This window comes from Lactuca saligna, chromosome 4 (genome assembly GCF_052625555.1).
Source record: "Lactuca saligna cultivar CGN05327 chromosome 4, ASM5262555v1, whole genome shotgun sequence".
NCBI lineage: Eukaryota > Viridiplantae > Streptophyta > Magnoliopsida > Asterales > Asteraceae > Lactuca > Lactuca saligna.
The window spans coordinates 107,800,762-107,813,233 of record NC_136420.1 but is presented as its reverse complement, the minus strand read 5'-3'; the positions used below and the strand labels follow the sequence as shown (position 1 = coordinate 107,813,233).

Below are 12,472 nucleotides of genomic sequence, written 5' to 3'. Positions count from 1 at the left end.
AGTTTAAACAAAACGCTCCAAATCCAAATGCTATTTCACGTAACCTTTAACAAAACGCTACTAGCTGGAAGCTACCCACTATCTGCTACAAGTTACCTGCTAGCAACTATTTTTGCCGAACATGCCCTAGAATTACATGAGCGTTTTAGTAGACCAAAAATTTATATCATTGATCGTCTTTTTCTATATTTTCCTTTTATTTAACTATATTTATTATTTAACATGTTATTTATTTATAAACTAAAAACAAAAACAAAAAAAAGTACTATCTAAAATTCTAAGCCTAGACAATCTTATACTGAATTTGACGACGTACATTGGACCGAGACTTAAGATCCGAAAAAAAAAAAAAACAAAGACTGCTTCCAATCTTTCGTCAATAACGTGAATGTTAATCATATGGAGCTTTTGTTTGGAAAAAAAAAAAAAAAAAAAGTAAACGCCCCTTGGATGGGTTGCTACAATCTAATTTGTAGCAGTTTGGTGACACTCATCGGTGATAATCTAGCCCAACAATCGGCATGCTTCAAATGACAGCAATATCATTAATTCCTTCATTTTCACTCAATCCAACAAATTATTTCTACACACCAATATATTATATTTCAAATACTTCTCTTCGTTCTTTCTACTACCACTTATCTCTACACATCTTATCAAAAATGCCCCCTCAAGAGCCTCTTTCCTACCCTCTCAATTCCCCATTGTTGCACATTCTCTCCCCAAAATCATATCTCAATCTTCCATTACCTCAAAAGAAATCTTTACTAAAAATGAGCCTTACAAAGAGAAAATCAATCCTGATTCTTGTTTTTATCCTTGTGATTGCCTCCCTCATAAGAGTACTCAGAATAACCATCACCACATCATACTTCCCAAATGTTGTTTCATCATCTATGGATCATGATCTTATAACAACAACAAGAAGTAACGTGAGTGACAAGACACTCTCTGAAAAGGAACTTAGGTTTCTCTCAGATATAATCCTTCAAAAATCTCCCTGTAATCTTCTTGTTTTTGGGCTTGAAGATCAATACCTAAAGCTACCAACTATCAACAAAGGTGGCGCAACGGTTTTTCTAGAGGACAAACCAGAAAAGCTAATGAAAATGAAGGGAAATGACGATGGTGTACAGGTATTCAGAATCAGGTATAAAACATCCGCTAAAGAAGCGTATAAGTTGTTAAAGCATGCAAGAAGAGACTCTAGTTGTTCTTACAGAAGACTTACCTCAAAATGTAAGATTGCAGTTACTGGATTCCCGAAAGAAGTGTTGAAGATTAAGTGGGATGTTATTGTTGTGGATGGACCTGGTGGAGATGGACCTGAGTCGCCTGGAAGAATGGGAGCGATTTATATGGCGGGTGTTCTTGCAAGATCTGGGAATGGGACGAATGTTGTTGTTCATGATGTTGATCGGATGATTGAGAAGTGGTTTTCATGGGAGTTTTTGAGTGAAAAGAATTTGGTTTCTTCTAAAGGGAAGTTTTGGAATTTTAAGATAGGTCAAAGAAAGAAACTGGTTACTTTGAAGAGATCGTGATCACCATCATGCAAAAATGAATGTGAAAGTTAATAGAATTTACTCCATTTTTTTTGTTGTTTTTGTGGATAGTATGGTTGAGTTAACTTGTTGGTTATGTAGGAAAAATGCATAAGAAACATATGAATTTAGTGTTCTTTTTTTTTTTTTTTAATGAAAAAGGATCTTCCGTAACAATGGTTTTCGGGCCCTAACACCGACTAATCTTTGTTGTGTATATTAATTAAGTTATGCCTGAGTCACTATAGGGGAATCTTCATGGGGTGAGATCTATGTTTTGAAGAGTATATCATATGAAAACAATAATTATATTTCGTAAACAGTTTCAGTCATCTATGTTTTTGTGAAGCAAGCTGATTTTTCCACAGCAAAAGCGAAATTACCTCCAGTTCTATCCTTCTTCACTGGCACATAAGCATCCACGATGTTCTGGTAATCCCTGAAAATTTTCCAAAGCTTGCTAATGTAAATATTTGTAGTGAACGTCAATCGTACAAGGAGCTGGGGAGGAAGAATATTGGACGTCGTTTGTTTGGTAACATATCTCAGATTCCCTAGGATCTTTCTCTCTGTTTCAATAGCTATAAATTAAATCAAGGATATAATTGTCGTTACATTAAATTTTCAGTCGAAGAATTGGCAAAATTGGCAAAATTTTTCTTTTTCTTTTCTTTTTTTGTACTTAATATACCATCGAACTTTGTGTTTGTGTTCACCATAACTCTTTGATCGGCTATCACAGGTCAAAAGCCGGTCAAAAGGGTTATGGTGAACGCAAACAATAAGTTCGATGGTATATTGAATAAAAAAAAAAAAAAAAATCAAATAAAGACAAAAGTTAATTACCCTAGAAAAAATTCGTTATTACACATGGGCTACTCGTTTGGGCCCATAGTCCAATAGCGGTATATCTTTTTACATGGAAAAGGGTGATAAAATATTTTATTACACTTATCAAAATGTTGGTATATGTTAGGGTAAATTACTCGAATGGTCCCTATGGTTTAGGGTAATTTGCGCATTTGGTCCCTAATTTATATTTTTAACTCGGAAGGTCCCTATTGTTTGTTAATAGGAAGTCAATGACTGCCAATTTTAGATAAATGTTTCAGAATAGGCTTATAATCGTGTATGAGTTGTTCTATCGTAGAGCAGAAACGAAAAAGAAATAAGCAGAGTTTTATAAATTACGTGGGTATGCTTATTGTTTTTAAATCTATATTTTATTTTATAGCATGCGATTATTTTCAACTATATGCAAGGTATTTTTTTTTTGGTAATACATGTTGTGTACATGGAAAAATGGTTGGGATGTCTGGGTGGGGTGGGGGTTCTTTTTTGCAATAAGAAGGTACTCCTAAAAGTAGAGGACAATATTACATGAAGATAGTTACTTTATCTATGTGGTATGAATAATCGGCGGCCGATTAAGAAGTAGCATTATAAGAAGGCAAAGCATAAATAAGGATATTGTGACAGGCAAACATTTTTTGGATTAAATATTAATTATCAAAGGCAACAACCTTAAATATATTGAAAGTGATAGTGATCATCAAATTATGGTGGAATGGAAATGCCAAAAGGAGTCTTCCAATGAGTACATTTAGAATGATTAATACATTCTTGGTTGATCGTACCTAGGAGTGGTCATCCAAGAAGAAAGTGTTAATATATCATAAGGTTATATTTGGAAGAATTGGCTTCTTCCAAGAACATTGCTGCGGTGTGAACACTTGAGTTAATATGCTTTTGGTGAGCAAAAGTGCTCTTTGTGAGCAAATATGCTCTTGGAGAGTAAATGTGTTCTTGGTGAACAAATGTGCTTTTGGACGATAGAATGTGCTCCCTTGGTAAGAGAATGTCGTCTTGGTGACCAAATGTGCTCTTGGAAAGAAAGCGAGCATGGCATTCAAATGTGCTCCGACACTCACTAGAATGCGCCGTCTGAGCTGAATGTGCACCACCCTTCTAAATGTGTCCCTATTACTTGGTAAATGCGTTGGATCTTCTAAAGGCGTTGTCTTATTGCAAAATGTGCTCCAACAACTAGAAAATGTGTTGATGGAGCTGAGAATGCCCTAGTAGGCATCTTTTAAGGAAATATTAAACGTCATAAGGTGTATAGAAGGATGCTCGAATCCCTCAAACCAACTAATATCAACTTGTAACAATCCAAAAATTCAAGGTAAAAATTTCATTTTTCAATATAATTAAATCACTTTAATAACTTTGTTCAAGATATTGAAAAGCAATTCAAATAAAACAAATATCATAGTCTAATCCTGAAGATCATATATTGCGGAAACACGGGTGTATGCGCTACGTTCTTCTCGAGCTTTTTCATTAGAAAACTGGAGTACTTGAAACAAAACTGAAGCCATAAGGACAAAGTTTACTGAGTTCCCCAAGTACCACATACCATACATATCGAACGATCCATACATGTCATACATAATCGCGAGCCATGCATATCATTCAAATATAATAATCAATAAAGGTGCTATGTACCGCATATAGTCTTGTCATTACGCAACAAGCCAGCTCGTAGTCTTTCTTGTTAGGCCGGGGGCCACAACCTTAGGTCTTACAGACAAGTGCCAAGAGCCGTCTCCTGGTCTTCCATGCAAGTATCACAAAAACAACTAACATACAAACTATACTACTTAACCAATTAATTGTTAGAGTTCAGACTCTGGTCTTGCATACAGTATGTCAGGAGCCGCCTCCTAGTCTTTCATACATAGTACTAATGGCTAACTCCCCCCCCCCCCCCCCCCCCCCCCCCCCCGTGTCTTACTACTATACATAAACCAAATGGGTCGGCATTGGTGCCTTCGACCCATACAAAACTCCTCGAGCTAACAATACCAAAATATCATAGCAATTGGGTCCCAAACCATGATCCATAATCGATACTTGGTGTAAAATGACTATTTTACCCATGGCCCAACAAGGTTTAAAACCAAAAAATCCATGAAAGCCCACTAATGGCCCAATTTTCCAAACTGGACCCGATCCCATATGGGACTTATCCTAAGCACATATTTCCTCGAATAAAATTCAGGTTACCTTAAACACCCCTTGGGACAAACTTGATGAAAAGCATACGTCAAAAGTCAAAGTCAATGCTCAGAGTTGACTTAATTTGCCGAGTTGTTCCTCAATTCGCCGAGTTTCCCCATTAATCACCAATCGCGAAAAGTCGGTCCAACTCATCGAATTCACCCCAAACTCACCGAGTTTCCTCTTTAGACAACAAAATCAGGAAAAATGATTCCAACTCGCCGAGTTCACCCATGAACTCGCCGAGTTCCTCATTCAGCAAAACCTCTTAACCCATTATGTCACCAATCTCAAAACTAAAGGCTCCACTGCTCAGATCTTAATCTGAAATATTGTCTAGAAGAGTAAAGTTTCCAAATTTACCCTTAAGTACCATTCTAATGGGTCAAAAACCCAAACCCTAAACTTAAGAGGTTAAGGGCTTACTCAATAATCACCAAATCATCAAAACAAAGCTCATGGATGCAGATCTGGACCTTAAAGGCTGAAAGGTCACGTAAAGTTTCCAACTTTACTCTCATGCAAGGCTAGAAAAAGCTCAAAAGTTCAAAAGAGGCCAAAAGAAGGGCTTAATGGATGTATGGAGCCCTTAAGACCATAAAGTTGGCATCTTTATGCCACAAGAGCTCCCAAGAACCATGGATCTAAAAGAATCACTCCATTGGGATGACCAACACCCCATCAACCACTCTAATCGGACCAAAACATCCAAAAGGACCCTAAGAAGGAGATCTATGAATTCACAAAGCAAGGTTGAGACTTTTTACAATAAAAGTGTCGAAAATGAAGCAAGTATTCGAGATCTAGAAACTCCTTCTTGTATCACCAACTCTCACCAAGGTTCCCTTTTATGTAACCTTCTATGTAAATATTATAAAGTATTTGTGCATCGATTCTAAAAACAAATGCATCTAAAATGACATTGTTTTTATATTTCTTAAAGATAAAAATAAACAACAAATGTTCTTACAATAGGAGACCAATAAAAAGGCTACTTAGAAAATCCTAGATGATTCTTCGTAAAATGATTTTTTCTTAACATAATTAAACACCATAATAGTTGTGTAGATATATAAAACACATGAATACCGAATTAATGGCCACATAACCATAGGAGTGGAAGAAGATGATGATGTAATGTATTATATTCAATAAGATATTGATTGATGATTTAGGATAGAACATCATGCATTAAAAAAAATAAGGTTATAAAATGAGATCTCATGTGATGATCAAAAGGAAACTCTCAAAAACCAAAGTTGTTTTCAGCATAATCAAATGTATTTATAATAAAAATGCAAAACAAAAATGAAATGAAAGGAAACTTGGGTGAAGAGAATAAAGGTTATGAAATAAGTTGTCAATATAGTTAAAGAGAATGTAATTGATGAACATGATTAAACTTTCTTCAAATAAATTAGCAAACCAAATTGAAAAGGATAGAAAAAAAACCGAATGAAGAGAATAAAGGTTATGGAATGTGATCTCATGAGACTACGAGATGATAATTTCATAATAATTAGTTAGATTCATTGAAAATTGTTCTTCATAGGAAAGTAGATGTTCAACCTTCTCTGTTTAGGACATACCAAGATAGATCGTGAAAGTTGTCTATAAAAACCATTTATATCTTGGGTTTGCTTGATCTTGTTGTTTGAATATTATCTAAATTAGAAGATCTTCCTAAAAGGATGGAACAATAACAAAGAGTTGTAAATATGGATATCTTAAATGTCATGTTCTTTTTATAACTTAAATAGAAGTGTTGATTTTAAATTAATATGACTTTTGCGTCTTATAAGGTTCTTAGTAAAGTATGATACTTGACGTTATAATGATGATAGATGATCTCATAATCCGTTTAGCTTAAAAGTGTATATATTTTAATTTGAATTGAATTATATTAAGTGAAAATTGCAATTTTTTTTTAAATACAAACTAGATAACATATAGACGAACAAATTGTATAACGTTATCAATGCATATCATATAGACTTGTGTGCATTAAATGATTACACACTATTTTGGCTGAAAGATTTTACTACTTAAGTTATGATCTACTATAATAAAAGAAAGTTTTTTTGCCACATATCTTCTTCTCCTTCATTTTGACACTTGGTATTTTCTAAAAAATTTAAATTTTCTATTTTCAACTTGTCATTTTATTGTATTTTTCATTTTATTAAATTAAAATTCCACATTTAATGTGTAATATAATATATATGTAAAGTATTTATTAGAAAGGGTTTATATATGTAATCTATTAAATACATTAAAGTTTCAATAATTTTAATAGTTCAATTTTTTTTTCATTTTTCTTATAAATTCAAATTTTTCAAATTGTTAAAATTTCATATTTTTTTAATTAAACCCATTTATATATGGGTTTCATACCTAGTATGTATTAAACGCCTAAAATATGACCTATAGGTACTTATGTTCTGATACGTATTATGGACCCAAAAGATTTTAACCCATCCTACCAATAAATCAACATACATATTTATTTGTTAATTGATAAAAAATCTACTTGTTTGGAAAAAAAATTTACTTATAAAATCATAGTATTTTGTCATTGTTTCTTTGTTAACTTAGAATTTTTTATTTAGGTTTTTTTATTCTAACATTATTATGGTAAATTAACTCGCATGTAGTCATGAATAAGTCTTTTTATATGTTAAAATTCTTAATAAATGTAACTATTACATATCTAATAAGTTTTTAATAAGGTATAATAATAATGATAGTTGATCAGATTAATCATTTACTTTGAAAGTGTATATATTTGAGTTTGAATTGAAATATATTCGGTGGAGATCGTTTTTTCTTTTTTAATTTAGAATTTTGATATAGATTTTTTATTGAACATTATTTTGGTTAATTTATTTGAATGTTGTCATGAGTAAGTCATGATGTCCAAATTTATATATATCATTTTTAAATTTATAAACCTAACCCCTTAACTAGTAAATCATACTTAGCCAGTGTAGCTAGTCCAATTATTATAGTATAGTAAAGTATGTCGGGCATCCAACACATGAAACGGTCTTTAAATAATTAACTAGCTGCTAAAATTTAAACTAAGAAAAACAACTAAAATTGTGGTTTTATCTGATTTAACAAGTTCAGATTAACTTAATTACTTAATCAACTAAAATAAACTAAGCAAGAAAATAACTAAAGACAATTGTAAACCAAGAGAATAAAGATACTTCCGTTTAGCTTTGAATCACCCTTTTTCCTATGGTTAATTTCAAAACATGGATGTGTCCTGGGAGCTCAAACTTTGTTACTGTTGGGATTTTTGGTGGCACAAGGCCTAACCCGTTGTCATTCCGCATCCGTTGATTATATTCTTCCATTGTCATGGTCATGATGTTGCCCATATTTTCTACTAAAATAAAACTAGAAAAACATGAATAAAAGAAACAAAAATCTAAATAAACGAAACACTGAAAAATATAGTTTTCACGTCGTCAAAGTGAGGCGTTCATGTGGTGAATTCAACTAAAATTGAAAAATAAAAGTAAGTAAAAAATTAACTTTTTACAGTTTTTTACCCCACAAAATGGATTGATTAAAATAAAGCAATTAAACTATAACTAAAATACGTTGTTCCCTAGTAATGACATCAAAAACTTGAAGTGTAGATTTATAACTATCAGTTTTGAATTTATAAACCTAATATCTTAACTAGTTAATTCTACTTAGGTAGTATACCTAGTCTAATTATAATATAGTAAAGTAACTCATGTGTTGAACATAAGGAACAATTTTTAATTAATAAAATAACTACTAAAAGATAGACTAAGAAAAACAACTAAAAGTGAGGTTTTATCTGATTTAATAAGTTCAGATTAACTTAATTACTAAATCAACTAAAATAAACTAAGCAAGCAAATAACTAAAGACAATTGTAAACCAAGATAATAAATACACTCGCTTTTAGCTTTGAATCACCATTTTTCCTATGGTTAGTTTCAAAATATGGATTAATTTCAGTCAATTACCAATATATAAGTTATTAGAAGTCTTGATCTGATCTCCTAACGTTTTCACCAATTTATGAGCTACTATGCAATTGTCATACACAAGTGGACACTAAATTGATTAATTATGATTATCAGGCTATGTAATATATATCTTAGATAAATTATCTATCATCAAGACAATTAACCAAACACAATGATGATGAAATTATGTTCTCTAGTATAGTTTGAATTACTATCTTTATTACCTATTCTAGGATTTGGACAATCTCTAGCTCTAGATTTAAAGATCATAAACCACTATGTAAAAAAGTTCTTGCAATTAAATTGATCATGCAACTACACATAACTTGAAGAATTAAGTAACAAAGATTGAAACTTTTAACATACTAGGCTATGATAAATCAAACACAAGTTAAACCAACTTCATAAATCCATGAAAAGTAGAAACTATACATAGTGTTAGGGTTGATCATTACTAAACAAAAGTCTAATGATTTAGCTCATAATTGAAGAAAAGAAACACCTAAACATATGGAAAACTAAGCTAAACATGATAAATCTAGGCACCGAATGAATGATGTGAATTCCTTTCGCCAATCTGTTGATCTCTTGATCTCCAATCTTCTTATGCCTTCCAAAGGGTGAAAGAAGGTATTTTCTTTTGCTCTTCAATCTCAACTTTCTGCCTCAGAACTCTTACTTTCGACCTAATGATCGGGATATATATATATATATATATATATATATATATATATATATATATATATATATATATATATATATATATATATATACTTTTCAAAATCTGGTTGCCACATCATGAGAAATAGGTGTCACATCGTGGTGGTGGGTTTCCTTGTCGGACACGAACTCGTAGATCGACCGGGTAGTTTTCTACTATTTTTTATTTGTCACATCGTAACAATGCATTTTTCATGATGCGAGAACTAAAAAATTTGCATTTGGAACAAAAATGACAGTCTTCTGAAATTTTGTCTGGTTTCCGAATCATTTTAATTCTCGTCAATTGGAGTTATGATTCATGAGATATGACCAACAGACTGACAAGTGGTCAAGTTGTCCAATAACATCCTTTTCGTGTTTTGTTTCATGAGATATGGCAAAAATCTCCAAAAGTGAAAGTTATATTATTTATTGTAAATTTCATTTCTACGGTATTTTACTTTATGTATGCTTAAGAGCTTAACCAAAAATTACATTGAGATTAAGTAGATATTTAGGGATGAATTCGAAGGGTTGCATAAACTAAACATCATTCAAAATAAGTGAAGTGTTTATGTGGATCGTAAGTATTTAGGGCTTGAGAGTTAATTAGGATTTAGACACACTTTTCTTACACAATTCTAAACATATTATGTCCCTCAAAACATAAGGTTGCGTTTTTGTCTCAAGATTTCACTAAAAGTCAGAATCCACAAATACACTATAACATATTGGTTCTAAATCTTACGATTCATATCGAATCATCCCACATAACACTAACAAACTAGCCCCAAATGCAATAGTATTAAAATTTTAAAAATGACGTGATTTATTAGACTTTTTTTTGCAATCCTATTATTTTTTAAATTTATAGCATTTTATTAATTTCTTTCATGCTTGAAAATCTTCTTTCGACCCTCTAACCCACACTTAGTTCATACAATACCCTCATCATATGCATACAAAAAATTAAACACATAAAAGCAAATAAAATGGAGAAAAAGGAACAAACTCCCATGGGATAGTAGTGGAAAGATCGAGTTTGATTTGTTGGTGGGAAAACTTGAACGTCTCCAATAAATTGTTAGAACTAGACTCATGTTTCTTCTCATGAATGTGTCGGATGAAATAAATCAAAGAACCATGCTTTAAAAAATGTGGTGTGAAAATCTTCAATTTTAAGGCAATGAACTTTTGTCACGACGTGAAAGAGTAAATGTCACATCGTGATGTTAAGTATGAAAGAATCGTGTCGCACATCTTAGGAATGCGACGTGTAACGTCCCATATTTCAACCCATTTTTTCATTTAAACATAAAGTATTTATTTAATTTACAACAACAAGGATCTAGATAACACCATTTGATTCAAATATTTATCAGAGTATCATTAAATATTATCATGTATGGAAATCTCCAATGGATGCAATGTAATCGATCCGTGCCCCTCCTTTAATATTAGAAAACCTGAAAAATTGAAACCACAAACTCTAAGCACAAGGCTTAGTGAGTCAACACTGGAGACTACCTGAAGTCTCAATGGGCAAACAATATTCCTTGTGGATTATCATCAACCCAGGAGACTGCTCGAAGAATCTAGCACACACAATATCACATATCATAGTAACAATAATAAGACCCAGTTGGTTAGCACATATATACTACCAAACAAACAAGCATAAAAGAGTCACAAGGATATCAAGCATCCTACATACACAATTTAATAGGTCGACATTGGTGACTTCGACCCACGAGCACAGTGAGAAGACTCACCTATGTCAAAGAACTCTGAAACACTAAGATACGATCCCTTTTCTACATTACTTGCACCCGCGAATCCACTAACTCCATAACTAGATAAAATCTTAATTAATCGCCCAAAATCCTCATTTTTGACTCAAGGTCAAACTTTGTCAAAAAAGTAAATGGTCAACGGAAGTCAAAGTTAACAAGTCAAGAAGTCAAACTTCAGGATGAGTAGGCCCATCGTATTCAGCTCGTATGCATGGCATACTCACTAACCAGAATCGGGATGTAACATCCCAAAATTTAAGACCAAAAATTTCATTTTAATAATAATAATAATAATAAAACCCTCATCCAAAATGTTTTCATCAAAACCACAATCAAATCAGAGTATGTCAATAATCATCCAGTTGCATCAAAGTCAAATAAAATGCGGAACAATAAGGTGTATGTGATGCGATCATCCCGAGCTCTTCTCCTTCGATCCAGAAGTGCCTGAAACATAAACTGAAAACCATAAGCATGAAGGTTAGTGAGTTCCCCAAGATACCTCATACCACACATATGAAACATACAATAGGCCATGTCCAACACTCATCAGGCCCTACCCGGTATCGAGCCCCACTCGGAACAGATCTATCAAGAATATGATATGGGCCCCGCCTTATCACATTCATCAAGCCCCACCTAGCATTGGGCCCTACTCGGTATACATATAGTCACATAAACACATGCATTAATCCCTTAGAAAAATAGCATAACATACATTCATCAGGCCCCCGCCCGGTATACATATCACATGTAGCACATGCAAGAGTCACACATAAATCTAACATCCTAACCATAATAAATCATAGGTTGACATTGATGCCTTCGACCCGCCACACGCTAAGAGGAGACTCACCTTAAGCTGCTGAATATCTTAGATAAAATCTTAGAGTGCTGATCCAGAAAATCCCCGCACTAACCAATAAAATAAACCTAATTAATAAGTTACGCTATAAACTAAAACTATGAATCCAATTCAATTATCCAACTCCCAGCGTAAAAAACCATTTTACCATTTCCTCACTTGGCCCAATAATCAAATCCTAACCCACTAGCTCCAAAAGCCCAATATAGCCCAAAATCCTAAATGGCACCCAAAGTCCATTATGGGACAAATCAAAGAAAGTCCAATGCCAAACAATAGCCCAAAGTCCAGAAATGATCTAATTTCATAGAAGTTTAGCGTACAAACCTAATTAAAAGAAAGCCAAAATAATCCCCTGGTTAGCGTACGCTCAGCGTACCTGGCTCATAAGCCTTGTGTACGTAAATGATCCAAAAACAGAGCTTGCACCTAGTACGCCCAACGTACTGGCATAACTCCAAGTTCATGCTCAAAAGTATTAACCCCTTAAGA

The 12,472-nt window shown here is 33.0% G+C and overlaps 1 protein-coding gene across 1 annotated transcript; it reads left to right on the top strand.

The window, feature by feature from the left end:
- The first annotated feature begins 613 nt into the window (after positions 1-613).
- LOC145038745 (arabinogalactan O-methyltransferase 2-like) lies at positions 614-1,886 on the top strand. The gene has a single exon (XM_078987003.1). The coding sequence runs from the start codon at positions 663-665 to the stop codon at positions 1,542-1,544; it is 882 nt and encodes a 293-aa protein (XP_078843129.1). The 5' UTR covers positions 614-662; the 3' UTR covers positions 1,545-1,886.
- The last annotated feature ends 10,586 nt before the right edge of the window (positions 1,887-12,472 follow it).